The 18087-nt window shown below is 38.4% G+C and overlaps 2 protein-coding genes across 10 annotated transcripts in view; one reads left to right on the forward strand and one right to left on the reverse strand.

Moving 5' to 3' along the window:
* The window catches only part of UGP2 (UDP-glucose pyrophosphorylase 2), a 66050-nt gene extending 50895 nt beyond the window's left edge, over positions 1 to 15155 (forward strand). For both annotated transcript variants that reach the window (XM_045788097.2, XM_087863442.1), the window contains exons 4-10: positions 4352 to 4537; positions 5762 to 5895; positions 7552 to 7849; positions 8954 to 9151; positions 9704 to 9946; positions 13068 to 13172; positions 14689 to 15155. In XM_045788097.2, coding sequence (XP_045644053.1) covers positions 4352 to 4537; positions 5762 to 5895; positions 7552 to 7849; positions 8954 to 9151; positions 9704 to 9946; positions 13068 to 13172; positions 14689 to 14796 — 1272 coding nt within the window. In that variant the 3' untranslated portion in view covers positions 14797 to 15155. The remainder of the gene's footprint in view (positions 1 to 4351; positions 4538 to 5761; positions 5896 to 7551; positions 7850 to 8953; positions 9152 to 9703; positions 9947 to 13067; positions 13173 to 14688) is intronic.
* VPS54 (VPS54 subunit of GARP complex) overlaps positions 1 to 18087 on the reverse strand; it is a 140712-nt gene that overhangs the window by 39999 nt on the left and 82626 nt on the right. For 3 of the 8 annotated variants that reach the window (XM_087863438.1, XM_087863435.1, XM_087863437.1), the window contains exon 23: positions 15739 to 18060. The exons of 3 other annotated variants lie outside the window; for them this stretch is intronic. In XM_087863438.1, coding sequence (XP_087719564.1) covers positions 17886 to 18060 — 175 coding nt within the window. In that variant the 3' untranslated portion in view covers positions 15739 to 17885. Of the gene's footprint in view, positions 1 to 15738; positions 18061 to 18087 lie in introns of those variants that run through there. 2 more of the 8 variants (XM_045788095.2, XM_045788092.2) reach the window with 1 other exon arrangement.

Raw genomic sequence — 18087 nt, forward strand, 5'->3', positions numbered from 1 at the left:
TAGCCACATTTCAAGTACTCAACAGCCACATGTGGCCAGCACAAATAAGACATTTCCATAATTGTACAAAGTTCTGTTGGACAGCACTATGTCTAGAGAGTGACAGTGAAAAAAGTGCCATCCTGTTGATGTTTTGACTACATACTTAATTATGAAGAAATCTTTTTATATTGTTTATATTTCTGCAGTTTTTTCCTTGAAACGACAGGCTGCCTATCCCTTAGAGATACTAGGAAATTAAGAACACAGGTGTTGAATGATGTCTGAAACCCAAGTCTGTTCTACATTGTTTTCACATGTATCTGAAGAGCAGCATTTTCTTACATTTGTACTTTTAGAACCATGGTTTTGCTCGTAGTAGTCTTTTCATAACCTTTCATTTTTTTAATTCAGAGTTAGGGTGTACTGTTCAATAAATTCAAATAGATTGTTTTCCAATTACTAAACTGAGACTTGAGAACTTGTATCCTGTCCACTTTTAGTATCTGCAAATGGAATATGAAGTTTTATAAGACTCAATTTGCCATAGATTTGTCAACCTGTAACCTGTATTCCAGTCCTTCATACCAATTCCCCTTTTCCCAGATACATTGCATACACGTGAATAAACTTTAAAAATGGACCTTTTCCTGGAAAAATCTGCATTAATTTGGAATATTCTCAGACCTATAAGCCACTTTTTAAAAAGAATGCTGAATGATTCTTGAGGACATTATGCAAAGTGAAATAAGTCAGTCACAAACACTGTGTAATTCCACTTGTCTGAGGTACCGAGAGCAGTAGTCAAACTCATAGAGGCAGAAGACAGAAGGGTGGTTGCTGGGAGATGAGCGGAAGAGGGAATTGGAACATGTTTTTTTAATAAGGATAGTCCCAGTTTTGCAAGACAAAAATAATACTGGAGATAGGCTGCCTAACAACATGAATATACTTAATACTTGAACTGTACACTTAAAAATGGTTAGGATGGCAAATTTTACTGTCAACAAATTCGGTTCTCCCAACTTGGTGGTTTTGAGAATATCTTGTCTATTTTTTTCCCTTTGCATTTTTATACACACTTTAAATTGACTTGTCAGCTTCCACATAAAAAACTGTTGAGATTTTAATTAGGATTGCATTGATCAGTTTGGGAGAATTGACATTTTTACATTAGTAGTCTTCTAGTTTATAAACGTGATAAATATATCCCTGAGTTTAAGTCTTTTAACTTTTCTCAAAAATGTTTTATGAAGTGTTCAGTGTAAAACTCTAGCATATCTTTTTAAAGATTTATTCCTAAGGATTTGTTATTTTTCATAGTGTAATAAAAGGTACCTTTTTAATCAATCCTATTTCTAATTCTTCATAAAGAGTTCATCTTTTTAAACCATTTTTAAATATTTCTAAACACAATTCATTAGCGTTAAGTACATTCACAGAACTCTTTGATCTTGCACAACTAAAACTGTTCCCATTAAACACCTCCCCATTCTTCCCTACCCCAGTCCTTGGGAGCCACCCTTCTGCTTTCTGTCTATATGAATCTGACTACTCTAGGTGCCTCATATAAGTTGAATCATGGAAGTGTTTGGGGTTTTTTTTTGTGACTGGTTTATTTCACTTTAACATATTCTCAAGGTTTGTTCCTGTTGTAGTATGTGTCAGAATTTCTTTCCCTTTTTAAGGGTGAATGATATTCCGTTGTATGTGTATGCCACATTTTGTCTTATCCATTCATCTGTAATGGACATTTGAGTTGCTTTCACTTTTCGGGTATTATGAATAAATGCTACCATGAAGGTGAGTGTATAAACATTTCTTTGAGAACTTGCTTTCAGTTCTTTGGGGTACATGCAGAGGTGGACTTGGTAGATCATACAGTATTCTATTTTAAAATTCTTTTAGGAACCACCATACTTTTTTCTTTAACAGCTGCATACCATTTTACATTCCCACCAGCAGAGTCCAAGGGTTCATTTGTTTGTTTTTTAAAATATTGACCGTGTGTCTTCAATGTTGCTATGTTCACATTATTCTAATAATTTATTTGTAGGGTCTTTGGATTTTCTATATATAAAATCATATCATCTGTGAATAATGACAGTTTTGTTTATTCTAATGGATATATAAATTGAATACTATATGGCAGTGAAAAGTGAATTACTACAGCTTTATGCATTAATGTGAATTATTCTTAAATATAACATTGAATTAAAGAAGAAAGTAAAAAATTTAGAGACAAAATTAAGTAAAATATTACCATTATGGATATATACACAGGTGGTAAAACTAAAGTGTAAACGTCAAGATGGTGGTTACCACTAGGGGTGGAAGAGGAATCTGACCAGAGACAGACTCAAGGAGGCTTCTAAGTTACAGCAGTATTCTTTTTTATTTACATTATTCTTTCAACTGTATAATTTTTATAAACTTGAATGTATGATGTTTCATACTGAAAATCTTTTAGGTGAAATTGGAAAATGTAGGCCTGTCTCACCATGTGTAGAAAAAAATTCTTTTATGTATTCTGTTTTTTAAGAGGCATATTAAAAGAAGCATTAAATAGGTAAAAATATTTCTGAACTAGTAAGTTTACCTAAAATGAATGCATGAACTAGGGAGTTTTAGTTAAATTGATTTTCACACCCTTTTGAGCCCTCTGTAAATATTAGATTCTTTTTTGGAAGTCAAAAGTAACTGCTAAATGGAAATTCTTGGCTTTTAAAAGATAATTGGAAAATAATTGGCTTGGTTCCATTTGCTAACTCTTTTGAGTAAATGTCATGTGCCCAAGAAATTCTCCTAACCTAATAATAGACTGTTTGAAGCCATTATATCACAGTGGCATTCCTTTTACTGACTGGTTGATTTCAAGAGCTCTGCTGATGAAGGATTATAAACCGCCATGTTATAGTAGGGTGACAAGTTCCAGCTCTGTTATCTCCTACTTTTCCAGTAGTATAGCATTGAAATTGGACTTTTTCTCTCAAACGATATTACCAGTTTCTCTGACATGCTGAAGAAACGATGTTCATGACAGTGGGGTCAAAACATCCTTCAAGGAATGCCAGTCAGCTGGGCCACAGGCACTGCGTGTGTGTTGGGTATCCCAAGTTGTTGTCATCCATATGTTGTCCTCACTGGGACCAAGTGCTGCCAGAGAAGCAACCAGTATAGTCCGTGTTCTTTCCTGCCTCCGCATCATCCTTCTTTTCCTTGGTGGTTAGCATTCTAGTACTTAGGCAGCACCCACTGAGGGCCATGGTGCCCACAAGTCAGTCCCCTCCTCTGGTCTTTCCCTGTCACCAGCCCTTTTAAATATGAATGACTGCTGAAGACTGCTTAGTGACACTTACCAGGAAGATTGGCGATCCTACCACGTTAGGAACTAATTCAGAATGAGTGATAACTAGAGGTGGTAGTCAGTGTAGAGTCTTAGCGAAGAGTGTTTCTTATTTCTCAGCATTTACACCAAGCAAAAAGTGCATTCATCTGCAGTTGGCAGTTAACAGAGTGTCTTGCAGGGTAGAGGAAATAAGAGCCCCAGACTAGTTTTTGTGGAAAGAACTGCTAAGAGCAGAAATGATGTGGTCAGGAGTTGACATAGGACATGTATGTGTGATTGACCAAGCATAAAGGGATTTTTGCCTCCACAGCCTAATCACTGGAATGTGAGCCTGTCAACTCCTTTCCCAATTACAGACTTCATCCACCACCCATCCACACAGCCTCTATAGGTAGCAAAACAACAACAGCTCAGCTCATACTATGCGGTGATGCCTGACAGTTAAATTCTTAAGGTATTCTGTCCTTGTTACATACCTAGAAATATAAAAACCCCATGCCACCTTCTTCCTCTGAAGATTTACTATTGAATGGAGGAGAAAGGCAAGAACATTTTGGTTTTGGTTTTTGCCTCCTTTGGGAGAAGGAATAATGTATGATCATATACGTACTTCTCCAGAATTGAAGTCAATCCACACTGCACCAGAAATGTTTGCAGATTTGATGAATTTTGTGTATCCCCTTTACTATATTGATGCAAATTGGGAATTCTAAGTTTTTAAACGTAGTCCAAGTGACTTAGATGCCCTCACCAGCCAGACAAGTATTTGTAGACTGTAACTTTCCCCCCTTCTTGTACTCCATTGTAATGTAAATGAACCACTGAATGGCTTTGGGCAAGAGCAGTTGCCTGTAAGTAAGTACTTGATTTTGTGCGGGGAGGACTTGTGATGTTAAAGGAAATGTAGTTGAAACCTTCCATGGAGAAGAGCAAAACACTTTAAGGACACATGGAAATAACCCTGAGATTGATTGGACTTAACCTCTCATAAAGCTATTTGAATTATGTAATTTTTAATTTCAGATTCAACCCTATGAAAAGATAAAGGCCAGAGGCTTACCTGATAATATATCTTCTGTGCTGAACAAGCTGGTGGTGGTGAAACTCAACGGAGGTTTGGGAACCAGCATGGGCTGCAAAGGCCCAAAAAGTCTGATCGGTGTGAGGAATGAGAATACCTTTTTGGATCTGACCGTTCAGCAAATTGAAGTGAGTAACATTCAGCCTTTCTCATGAACTACTAAAACCAGTTTTAGGTTATTATAAATGTTACCTTATAAAATAACAGATGTGGATTTGAGCTAGTCAAGGAGCTTGCTATCTTTAGTTTCTTTATTAGAATATAAAAAGGTTGACGTTCCCAAGGGCAAATCCATAGGGTGATATAAAATAAAAGCTTTTGATCTTTAAATACCATTTGTGGTTGTTGAAATCTCTGGATCTTTTTGGATTCTCCTTTGATCTCCCCACCTCTCCCGCCTTGCTTTCTGGTGGCAGCCTTCATCACAGCTGGGATGATCTGGCTTTATTAACCCCTTTTGGCAGGCCCGGGGAGAATTTCCATATCTGGTTGGCAGCCATGGATGCTAAGAACTGTCCTTGCCCTCTCTCTTATGATAAAGTCATTAATCATGGGCCGTAAGTTAGTTCTTCAGGGGCAGGCTTTTTCATCTCTGTGTCTACTGTCCAGTACGTGCTGGCAGCGAGAGTAGCAACACTAGCAGCAGCCCCGACTAACGCTCATCTGGCATGTTCTGTACACTGAGTATTACTGTGAGCTCTTTTCATGGACTCATTTGTTCCTCTCAACAACTCCGTAAGATAAGTACTCTTTATATTGTCATCTCCATTTTACAGGTGTGAGGAAGCCAAGGCACAGAGAGGTTGATTTACTTGCCCAAGATTCCCTGTGTGAACACGGGACTATATGACTTCTGAGAACTTGTTTTCTTCTCACTGTGTGTTGCCTCTTAACTCTTCCTAGAGACTGAAAAGATTTCAGTTGGGAAAATTAATGTCATAGTTGTTGACATTAATCCTGAGACTAGAGACCCATGTCTTTATAACATTTGTACTTCCATCCCCACTGTGCTCTGGACACAGAGTAAATGCTTTGTCAGCATTCACCTATCCAGTAAGGCCACAGGGCACTGGCTGGGCACACAGCTCCAGAGTTGGGCTGTGGGGGGTGTCCCAGCTCTGCTGTTGACCTGCCGCCTCTCTGGCCCTTAGTTAGCCATCTGTATATTGCAGACAATAGTTTTTGTCTCATGGGATTGTGATTTAATGAGCAAGTCTGGTGAACTGCTTAGCAAAATGTCTGGCTTATGCTAAATGTATTTGGCTACATATAGGTGATGTTTTGGATAGTTTTACATTTTTAAGTGAAAGAAAAGTAGGTCTGGGTAATCTGATTGTTATTTTCCTCCCTAGCATTTGAACAAAACCTACAATACAGATGTTCCTCTTGTTCTAATGAACTCTTTTAACACGGATGAAGATACAAAAAAAATACTACAGAAGTACAATCACTGTCGTGTGAAAATCTACACTTTTAATCAAAGCAGGTACAATAAGTAAAAAAAAGAAAAAGTCTGAAGGGTGTTACTTCTGGGAAACAAAGATTTCTTTGTCTTGTTTAAACAGAGCAGCCTCAAGATGTACATGTGCCAAAAACTCATGTTTGCAAATGTTCAATGTCTTTAAAGTCTGAATACTTGTTCATAGATAGGTGATTGTTATAATCACTCTGTGATCCTTCCTAAGAGAAAATCCGCTTGCTCCATGTGCAGAATATTTGAGGATGGCTTAGGTTATTGCTTTCTGAGGGCATATTTGGGTTCCATGTGGATCTATGAAAATTTTTATATGTTCTACAGTATTGATAACCTTCTTTCATGTGGGAAGAAATTTTTCAACATCCTGAACAGGCTTGGGGGAAATGTAATAAATCCTGGGAAAAAATCTTCTACTTTGAGGAAGGGAAAGTAGGTGCAGGCATACCTTATTTGATTGCATTTCTATTGTGCTTTGTAGATGCTGCATTTTTTTTTTTTTTTTTTTACACAAGTTGAGGATTTGTGGTAACCCTGCATGAGACCCTACATGAGTCTATTGGTATTGGTGCCACTCTTCCAGCAGCATTTGTTTACGTTGTGTCACACATTTTGGTATTCTCACAATCTTTCAAACTTGTTCTTTATTATTGCATTTGTTATGGTGATCTGTGATCAGTGATTATGACATGCTGAAAGCCCGGATGATGGTTAGCATTTTTGAGCAATGCAATACTTTTTTAAATTGAGGGATATACATTTTCTCGGACATAATGCTACTTCCCACTTAACAGACTACAGTATAGTGTAAGCATAACTTTCATATGCACGGGAAGCCAAAACATTGACTTGACTCACTTTATTGCGGTATTTGCTTTATTGCTGTGGTCTGGCACCGAACCTGCACTATCTCCTAGGTATGCCTGTAGAAAGCAATTCAGATGATGCATTTTGATAAAGCCCAGGCAACTGGGGAAATAAGTCTTCCATCTAAGGATAAATATGGGTCTATATGAACTTGTACAGAACAGGTATTTCTAAAAGTTGTCAACCATTTGTTGTCGTTTAATCTGGTTTTTCATGGACACTTTCTACATTGCAGGTGCTCTGCCTCCATCTTCTGGTTGGTCCTTAGTCTGTCACAGCGTTAGCTCCTGTTTCCCTCTCCCCCAACTGCCAGCCCCCACTGCTGTTCTCACTGTGGTAGGGAGCAAACGTCCCAGAGCACTAATCGCCTGTTGACTTTCTGGGAAAGAAAGAGCACCATCCCTGAATATATGTTTGTAAGAATGGGCAGATTTTTCCAAATTTGGAGGGAAAAGAATAATTCCATAACCAAAGAAGTTTGAGAAGTTTACTTAATGACATTATTTCTCCTCTTGTAGAGTCATAAAATCTATTAATACCCTAAAAACATGAGGTGTCCTCCCATCTTTATGACAATGGAAATTTTTTTTGCAGCAGATATTATGATCTAGGAAACTGATTACTGGACAACACAGATAAGAGATTTTCTTAAATGGATTTACCCATGATTACATTACTATTGATAGACTGAAAAGGAGGGATGTTTTATTTAACGTTAAATGCATTGTTTTACTTGAAGGTCCGGAATACTTTACAGAATTGATACTGAAAAAGACCTTTTGTTTGTTTTGTTTTTTAAAGGTACCCGAGGATTAATAAAGAATCTTTACTACCTGTAGCAAAGGACGTCTCATACTCAGGGGAAAATACAGAAGCTTGGTACCCTCCAGGTCATGGTGATATTTACGCCAGTTTCTACAACTCTGGTTTGCTCGACACCCTTATAGGAGAAGGCAAAGAGTATATTTTTGTGTCTAACATAGATAATCTGGGTGCCACCGTGGATCTTTATATTCTTAATCATCTAATGAACCCACCCAATGGAAAACCCTGTGAATTTGTCATGGAAGTCACAAATAAAACACGTGCAGATGTAAAGGTAAATATTGAGAGAAGCAGTTTGGGGATTGACATCTTCATACTGCATAGGTTATGTAGTCCAGATGCTTTTTTTTTTTTTTAATTGGAAGGTTTCAGTGGTAAACAAAACAGATTCATCCACTTGGTAACATCATTGTAAGACAGAGTGAGATAGTATTCTGTGGAGTACCCTAAGTTCCACCTGATATAACTGTATGTATATAAATTGAGATTTAACAGTATTGTTGAATAATCTATATGGGCGATTTTAACTCAAAACAGTTCCACATTTATTTATAGGATAAGTGAAAACACTTTCAAATGTTTGTTCAAACCCTTGATATTCTAGTTTGGTGCTTAAGTGTATTTATTTTATTTTTCCTTTAGTGAAAATTTATTATTTCTACCTATGCATTTTTATATGTATTTTTTAATCACTGTAATATCTCTGTAGTTGCAAAAAAAATTTGTTTAACTTTTTGTGTTTAGTGGTCATGAAATGGTACAAAGGTTTTACTGCTTGGCCACAGGGAGGAAGAGAAACAGGTGGTGTGTGGATATACTAAAATGGTCAGTCCCTAGGCTGGGTTCTGTGCCTCTGTGCCCCCTGACATGTGAGTGAACGTTCCCCTCGCCGCACACTGCTGTGGCCTCATGACTGTAAGAACATCTCTAAGCTGATGCCACTCAGGGGGTCACTTCTCACCCACTTTTGCCTCTGTCCTCCCTTTTCTCCTCTTATCCCAGAGCCTATCAGAGCAGGGTCTGAGGTAATAGGACTAGTTGTTGAGTGATGGACGGTGGTTTGGGAATGAGAGGAATGGCTGTTCCTGTGGCAGACCTTCGAAAAGTGAGGAAGACTCTGATGTACTCCCAGGGCTTTTACTATGGCCAAGAGGGTGGGTATACAGTATAAAATGACAACCTGAATATTTTCTTTGGTTCTTCCATCATATGTATGTTGCTGTGTATCACAGATTGAATCAATGCCAAAACATTTTATTTCTGAGGGATCTTATCATCAGTGTCTTTTCTCTAACACTTTCCCGGACTAGAACTAGTGTGGTATGGTTGTGCTGGGAGAGATGTGCAGGTACTCACACACTCCTCTCTGCCTTTCTAGGGTGGGACACTTACCCAGTATGAAGGCAAACTGAGACTTGTGGAAATCGCTCAAGTGCCAAAAGCACATGTTGACGAGTTCAAGTCTGTATCAAAATTCAAAATATTTAACACAAACAACCTATGGATCTCTCTTGCAGCAGTTAAAAGACTGCAGGAGCAAAATGCTATTGATATGGAGATCATTGTGAATCCAAAGGTAAGCCAGAGCTGCAGCCTTTGCCTCCCTGGTTCCTAAGATCATAGTAGGTAGGCTACACACAGATCCACTGCCCACGCTCTCTGGCCCATCTGGTCACGGGTCCTTCCTTTTTGACTAGTAAGTCATTCCAGTTCCTGGCGCTGTCTTTCAGAGTCCACACCCATCTCTTTAGTGTGCTCTTACTTGCCGCCGGGCTGTGGCAGTGGCAAGAGCACTGGGCCCAAAGTAGAGAACCTATCTCGGTCTTACTTGTTGTTCTGTCACGTAAAGGCCTTTTGGCCACAGGCATCTTGCATGAGTTTTCTGTGAACCTTAGGTTCTTTATCGTAAAATGGAAACATTTCTAAACAGGAGTTACGATGCTGAAAAAAAGACCATGTATGTCTAAGCACCTGGCATGTGGTACGTGCTTGCTAAATGTCACTTCTCAAAATTCTGTCTCCTTCAATGGATCTCTGAAACCACTCCCCAAATATTAACCAGCCCACATGGAACTAAGTTGCTAAAATCTATTTCTCCTCTCCCCCTGCCCACTTTTCTTTCTTACAGACTTTGGATGGAGGCCTGAATGTCATTCAGTTAGAAACTGCAGTAGGGGCTGCCATTAAAAGTTTTGAGAATTCTCTAGGTATTAATGTTCCTAGGAGCCGCTTTCTACCTGTCAAAACCACATCAGATCTCTTGCTGGTGATGTCAAACCTCTATAGCCTTAATGCAGGATCTTTGACAATGAGCGAAAAGCGGGAATTTCCTACAGTACCCTTGGTTAAATTAGGCAGTTCTTTTACAAAGGTATGTAATTATAGATGTAGATGTGTGTGTGTGTGTGTGTGTGTGTGTGTGTGTGTGAATTTGTAGTTCTTAAATGTATAAGTATAAAAATGATTGGAATGATGTGAATTGGGATCTAATTACAATCTCAGCTGCTGACCTATTACATTCCTCTGTCTTTGATGTCTTTTAAAGGGAATCAACCATAGAAGGTAAAGATATAACTCACTTTTGAAATCTGTTTGCTAAAAAGTAGGAAAAGAATGTTTAATTTGGGGACATTTTACTTTATGTCTCTTGTAAAACCATTTACTGCTTTTGTCAGTGGGAGAATGTTAATTCTGGTTTAACAAATATTGAGCCCCTACCATGTGCTGGGCAGTGTTCCAGGTGCTGGATAGTTAGCAGTAAATAAAATGGACTAAAATCCTTGCCTTCATGAATATTCTAGTGGAGTAAGAATGATAATAAGCAAATGTATAGTATGTCAAGTGGTGGAAAATGCTATGGAGAAAAAGCAAGCAGGAATAGGGAATGTGTGGGTGGGGTGGTGTTGATATAATTTTACACTGCGTGGCCAGAGATGGTCTCACTGAGACATTGAGTGCACTATGCAGGTATCTGGGGTGAAGAGCATTCCAAGCAGGGAGAATAGCAAGTATAGGAAAACCCCACCCTGGCATGATGAGTGGAATTCAAAACATTTCACCACATCAAATACCGTGAAATTAATGAAGTGTGACAGAGTGAGCCTTTGTGGCTGGCCTGGAGTCCTGCTAGGCCCTCCAGGCCTGTTCTGTCTAGTCCTGGTTGTGGGTTAGTACCACCTGCTGTGGAGGTATGTGCTGCCTCATATATTGATGGGGGATTCTAGGTCCCATGGTTGTGCTGCAATTTCCAGGATAACATCCAGCACTTTAGGACTCTCCCTGTTTTGGGTGTCTCTTATCAGCCTGGTTGAGCTAGGAAAATCCTGGTGGTACAAAGTCTCATCTTCTTCCCCTATCCTGAGAGGGTACTGCCTGCCATTTTTCTTTTTTTTAAAGAAACATTCTTTATTTGACAGAGAGCACTGGCAGGGGCACCGGCAGGCAGAGGGAGAGAGAGAAGCAGGCTCCCCACTGAGCAGAGAGCCTGACGCAGGGCTCAATCCCATGACCCCGGGATCATGACCTGAGCCAAAGGCAGATGCTTAACTGAGCCACCCAGGCGCCCCAGCCATTTTTCTACCTAGCCTCACTCTTGCCCCTTTGTGTACCCTTCACTCTTCCTAGCCTCTTCAGTACCCTGCAGGAGATAAGAACATTAGCTGCCCTAATCTGAGAATGGGGGGGGGGGGTGAGTGGGCACTGGCTAGTTGCTCTGAAGAACGTGTTTTAGGAACTTTACAGCACAATATGACTGGGGCAGAGTAAGCAAGTGAGAGATGGGAGGGGGGCAGTTGGGTCAGGCAGGGAACAGTCCTAATGTGTAGAATCTCGTAACTGGATATGGGAATGTGGGTGGCTTCCCCACCCCCCCCCCGCCCCCTGGTGGATGAGAAATCATCAGACAGTTGCGAGCTGAGGAGTGAAGTGACCAATCTGCTGAGCGAGGGTAGCATCAGAGAGACCAAGCTGTTGCAGGAATCCTGGCAAAAGGAAATGGTGGCTTTGACCAGGGTGGCGGCAGTGGAAATAGTGAAAAAATGTTGACATTCTGACGTATTTGAAAGTTGTACCTACAGGATTTGCTGTTGGACTAGATGGGAGTGCAAGAGAGAAAAGGTTAAGGATGACTGCAGGGTTTCTAGCCTGTGCAACTGGAAGCATGGAATTTCCTGACATTTATGGAGATGGAGGAAGTAGGTTTAGGGGGAGCAGGATGGGGAGTTCAATTTTGGAGCTACTGTATTTATTAGACTTTCAAATTTATTAGACTGTTTTTAGATTGGAGGAGAAATCTAGAATAGACAGGTAAATTTGAGAGTCCTCTGTTTATAGCTGGTATTTAAAGCCATGAGATAGAGATCACCTAGGGGGGAGGGGGGAGGACTATCCCCTAAGATAGTCCAAGGCTTAGAGGATGGGGATGAGGTAGAGGAAGCAGCAAATGTCACTAAGGAGTTACAGATGAGGAATTGGGGGGTAGAAAACCATGCATGTGTGTGTCCTGAAAGCCAAACTGAAAATGTCTCAAGAAAGGGAGTGATCATCTGTGTCAGAGGCTGCTGCTGATTCAAGTAAGATGAATGGTTCAAGATCAATGAGAATTCACCCGTAGATTTATCAATATAGAAGCTCTGGAGCCTGACTGGAAGGAATTTAACAGGGAATAGGAGAAATTGGAGATACGCAGACAACTAATTCAAGAATTCTGCCCTGTTAAAACAATTACAGCCATAGATAAAAAGGGATATAAGATTTGAGAGTTTACTGTCTGCTTTTTAAAGATGGGAGAATTTATGGGATGTTTATACATTGACTGGAATTGATGCAGAGAAAGAATCACTGGACAATATCCTTGAACAGGCCATAAGAAGGACTGGCCTTAAGTTGGAATAAACAGTCCAACCCCAGGACTCAAGGGACAGAGTAATGGGCTAGGGAGCAAATGGGTTGTGGTAGAAGTCAGTGGAACTTTTCAGACTGCTTCTAATTTTCTTAGCAAAATAGGAAACAAGGCCCTATAAGACAATTTCTAGTGCCTATAAATCTAAGGAAATAAGAGGTAAAGATAATCATTTTAATAGTCTGAGTTGTTGCTGTGCATGAAACATTCCACTTCTTCTGCATCGTACCTATCCCATGAAGCCCAGCTGCAGTCAAGCTTGCTTCAGTGATGATCTCTTTCCAACTAAACTCCAGATTATTTGAACTACTCATTGGGCTCTTAGCATAAAATGTTTATCTTTTTATTTATTAATGTCCGATCTACTCAGTGGTGTTATAAATTACTTGATTGTAGGGACAGTGTTCATATCTCCTGGTCTCTCCTGCACAGTATCTAGCATCTAGCAAATGCTTAATAAATAGGTTTTTCCCCTAGAGGGCCTGAGCTTGGGTATAAAGAGTGTTTTCACCGTTCAGTTAAACTAGTTTGTTAATTTAATCCCTGTTTTTTTTCTGTTAACCCATTTTTTGAAACAATTTGTTTCCTTCAGGTTCAGGATTATCTAAGGAGATTTGAAAGTATACCAGATATGCTTGAATTGGATCACCTCACAGTTTCAGGAGATGTGACATTTGGCAAGAATGTTTCACTAAAGGTGTGTTGTTCTGATGAAAATTACAGTTCTTACAGCTTTACAAAACAGGTTTCACTTTCTAGTCCTAAATTTACCTTTATTTTAAAGAAATCTTCTTAGTCTATATCAGATGTTTATAAGACATAAATACATTTTAAAAATGAAATAGCTTACCACAATATTTAGTATTAGTACTATCTCCCATAGATATATAACATAGTTAAAATATAATCATAATTGTTCTACATAGGAACTTTCTGGAATATAGCATTCAAATGGAAAGCAAACACCAGTAAATAATTGAACTGGTACTATTTTACTGAAATGACAGTCTGTAAAAGAGAATCACTGTTAAAGTAGCATTAGCTCACCAAAGATGACTACTTGAAGCTGAATGAAAGTAGAAAAAATGACAACTTATACTGAATATAATCTAAAGTAATTGGTTGTCATCAGTACAGAGATTTATTCACATAGAGTAGTACTTGGGTACTTCGATGAGTATCATTCTAGCCTAAGAAATAGGAAGGACTTTAGGTATAAATATTAAAGCTCAGAACCAAAGATACAATAGCTTTTTCCTAATTATTTTTTTAAAAATCCCATACCTAGATTACATGTGTTCTTCCTTTAGTAAAGCTCCTTAAATGAAGATCTTGGAAAAACAAAGATACAGGTGAATGTATGTAAATGTGTGTGTGTGTACAGCTGACCCTTGAACAACACAGGGGCTTGGTGGGGGTGACCCCTCTGTAGTCGAAAACCCATGTATAACTTTTGACTCCCCCAAAATGTAACTATTAATAGCCTATTGCTGACTGGAAGCCTTCCTGCTAACAGTTAACACGTAATTTGTAGTCATATATACTATATTCTTACAATAGAGGAAGCTAGAGAAGAAAATTTTAAGAAAATCATTTACAGTACTATACTGTATTTATTGAAAAAAATTAATGTAAGTGGACCCAGAGAGTTCAAATGTGTTGTTCCAGGGTCAACTGTACAGGCCTATATATATGTGTATATATACATCTATATGTATGTAGAACGTTATTGCTGATATCCACACACACACATATATGTTCATGGAACTTTGTTGCTAATACTGCCTCATCTAAACAGTCTCACTTAAGACATGAAAATATATTAGTAAACTTTTTAAAAACAAAACAAACCCAGATCTATATGTAAATATAAACCAAGCACCTCAGTATCTTTATGAAGGTAGATAATGCTGGTGACCTTGCAGGTTGTTCTTTGAAAGGGCCAGTCATGCTGTGGCACAGGGTCCACTTCTCACTCCTGGTACCACCTCTGATACGGAGGCGGGCTCTCTAGAACTACTGCCAGGACTCCTTAGAGGGACACATTACGTAATTTTCCTCAACGGAAAATTTCAGGTTTAATATCGCTAATAAGTACAACGGCTCTGTTGTAAAAGGAGTTCTACATAAGTTTAGTATTGTAAGAAAATCAGTTGCATTTCAGCCGCAGTTTTAAATATACTCTCTTCTGTTTTGTCTTCCCTGACATGTAGGGAACAGTTATCATCATTGCAAATCACGGTGACCGAATCGACATCCCACCTGGAGCAGTATTAGAGAACAAGATTGTATCAGGGAACCTTCGTATCTTGGACCACTGAAATGAAAATACTATGTACACTTCATACTAATCATGGGCTAAACAGTTTCTTACAATGAAATGTTCTCTAGGATTCTAAAATCGGCAGGTACTTTACTATGTTACTGTAACCTGTGGTGTTAATTTTTAGAGTTTTTTTGCAATATGCTTTTAGTCGAAGAAGAGCACAGATGGAAGCAATATTTTTCTTCTTTGAAAAGGACCCTGAAAGTTAGTTCATCTTAAAGTGCAATACTGTTTAATCTTAAAACTGGGGCAGCTCTGCTGGAACATCTTTTAACAGAGTCCTCAGTGACGGTCACTTTGAATTGCTTGTGATTTCAAAAAATAAAGCTGTGAGGCAATCCATGTGTACACGTACACTTTCAATGCTAACTTTATGAAATGGTGAAGAAAAATGGTTTACTCTTGTGAAACAGTTACTGGATCAGTTGGAAGATCTGCTCTTGAAACATTTAAGTACTCACTGGCCAGTTACCTAACAAACACATCTAGTTTTTGCATTTCTAAGAATCTTAACCACATCATTCTTTCCATAGGAATTAAACCTAAAGGTATTTAGTACCTTTCATCTAGTCCTAAGGCTGGGATGCCTGCCATGCTTTCCACAGACTCTCCATTTATTAGAACAAAGTGATGTTTCTTTTCCCAGCTGAAGGGATGGGCGGGGGAGGGTAGAGGTGTAGGGTATTTCTTTTACATCCCTGTTCTCTAGTATGGTGCGGTGGAGGTATGACTTTATAAAAGTTCCCTTTCCTTGAAGCTTTCTTGAAAACAAACATTCACGAGTAACCTTTCCAATCAGCTCTGCTGGTAGTTTGTGGCTTTTCTCTAAGGATTAATTACGTTTTCTAATTCTTCCATACTTGTTTTTGAGTAGGCTGCTTGTAATTTAAAGTTTACTGTATACTATTAAAAAAAAAAGTTGCCTTATAAAGTCTGGTAATTTTTTACAGCTTTATTTTAGACAGTTTAAGAACCAATGACATACCTTAGTAATGATAAAACAGGCTTTCCTTTTAGGAAACGGAAGAGCACAAAATAAGACTAGTATTTCACTGTACATAATCACCACAAGGTTAGGCACTCTGACAGGGTTAGGCAAGATTCCCGGTATGAGGTGAGGCACAGGCACTTTTATTTGTAGAGTGCTGCTGATTCTAGTTCTGAAGGTAGGTATTATAAAATCTTTAAATAACTTACTCATCACCTTATATTTCTGGCCCCAACACAGCAGCCTGTATTTTAAAAGTTCTGTTTTCTCCCTGGTCTTTGTTCATATACACGTCGAAAGTAACTTTTTAAAAACAACTCAAGGGGGCCATACTTCATATGTTACCTAAATGTTAAAATGAGAACTCATAAATAGGCAGAATATATGAAAATGTATTCTTACCTTTTGCTAGAAATAAAAAGGAAAAAAAACCCCACAAACCAACCCTTCATAGATACTTTTATAAAAATACAGCTATTAAACTGCAACCTTTCATATACCACTTCTGAAAAGTATTTAAATTAGTTGCATAAATAAATGCCAATATCTTATTCTTTAATTATTACTGTGATCAGACTTTCAAGTATTTAGACTATTCTGGAAGGCTTTACCCAGCTGACATACAGTGGTGGTAGAAAGATTAAATATGCGACACACAAGGCCTGAAACTTGACATTGGTCACTAAAACAAAAATTGATTTCTAAATCCAAGCAATCAAAAGATGTTTATTTTTTATAGAAAGATCTGTAAAAAAATAATTTTTCAAACAGCTTTACTTTCATAGAGAAAACTTTCTACAGAGGTTGACTAAGATTTTAATATTTTAAATTGTACCATCATTAAATAAGGTGGGACACCATATGAATTTCATTGCACTGGAAGAAATGCAAAGCATTTTTTAATATAAAGTATACAGAGCATTCTAGTCAACTACAGCTGTGTTACAGCTATGTGTTCTTTTGGATTTGGTCCAAAGAAACCTGAGTCTGTTTCCAGAGAGAATGAAAAATGTTATAGACACCTGATCAGTTACTCCTCACTGAAGGAAGCGTAAAAATGGCATTCCTTGTAGATCCCACTGAATCCCAGTTTCCCAACACTGATACTTTCCTTTTCCCCTTCCCCTATCCCAGTTCACTTTGGGTTCGAGGCTCAGTTCTTGAATCACAGGCATCCACATTTTCTTCATAAACATACACATCCCATGGTCAGATGAGCTACCCAGTTTTCCAGTATGTCATCACCTCTTCTGTTCCCAGATCTCGGACATATTTAGGTCCAAATCTTTAAGGCCTTTTAAGGCTTGAAGATTTCCAGTGTAAAAAGCTACATCTGCTGTGACCAACCTAAACATTGGAGAGAAAACTATTTTTAATCTCACACTTTCTACTGGATAAAGAAGCAATGCTCATAGAGAGTCAGTCTTATCCTAACTGCTAGACTATTATTTAAAATTCAGATTTCCTAGGGACCAAATGTCAATATATTTCTCAGGATTCCTGCTAGCATATAGAGTGCTCTATTTCAACAATAAATATCTTGGAAAGGAATAAACCAGTGCAGGTGGGACTTGATTTTGTAATTCTGCCCAATAAAATAGATTTATCTTAAAACAGCATGAAATAGAATAATATGTTATGTTTCTTTGTCACTATTCAGTTGACCCTTGAACATCACGGGTTTGAACTGCACAGGTCTACTTACAGATTTTTTTTTGACACAGTACAGCATGAAATGTACTTTTATGATTTTCAAAACCTTTTTTCCAGCTTTATAACAAGAATACAATATATAACATAAAAAATATGTGTTAGTCAACTGTTGATGTTAATGATAAGGCTTCCGGTCAACAGTAGGTATTATTAGGTAGGTTTTTGGGAAGTCAAAAATTACATGTGGATTTTCTACTGTGGGGGGGGGGCGGGTGCCCCTAACCCCTGCATTGTTCAAGGATCAACTGTACATGTACATGACTAACGAAATCAAGTGAAGGACAGACAAGGTTTCGTGAGTGACATCCAAAGAAGTTAGTTAAATGAAAGCTAGGATTCATGCGTATTATTACTAGATATAAAACTTGATATGTCTAGCAACACTAGATGAAAAAACAAAGTCTTACACGTTCGAGTACTGAGCTGTCAAATACCAAAGCTCCATGCATAGATGTATATTTTGACAGATATGGCCCATGGAGGAACAAACAGACCTTGATATTTAGTAGTTTGTAAAAGAGGAAATCCAGCTTCAGTATTTTAATGAACACGTAAGTCCTGGATTGCCAGAATACATGGGACAAT

The sequence above is a fragment of the Ursus americanus genome, chromosome 7 (assembly GCF_024610735.1).
Source record: "Ursus americanus isolate L20-20 chromosome 7, mUrsAme1.1.p, whole genome shotgun sequence".
NCBI classification, from domain to species: Eukaryota; Metazoa; Chordata; class Mammalia; order Carnivora; family Ursidae; genus Ursus; species Ursus americanus.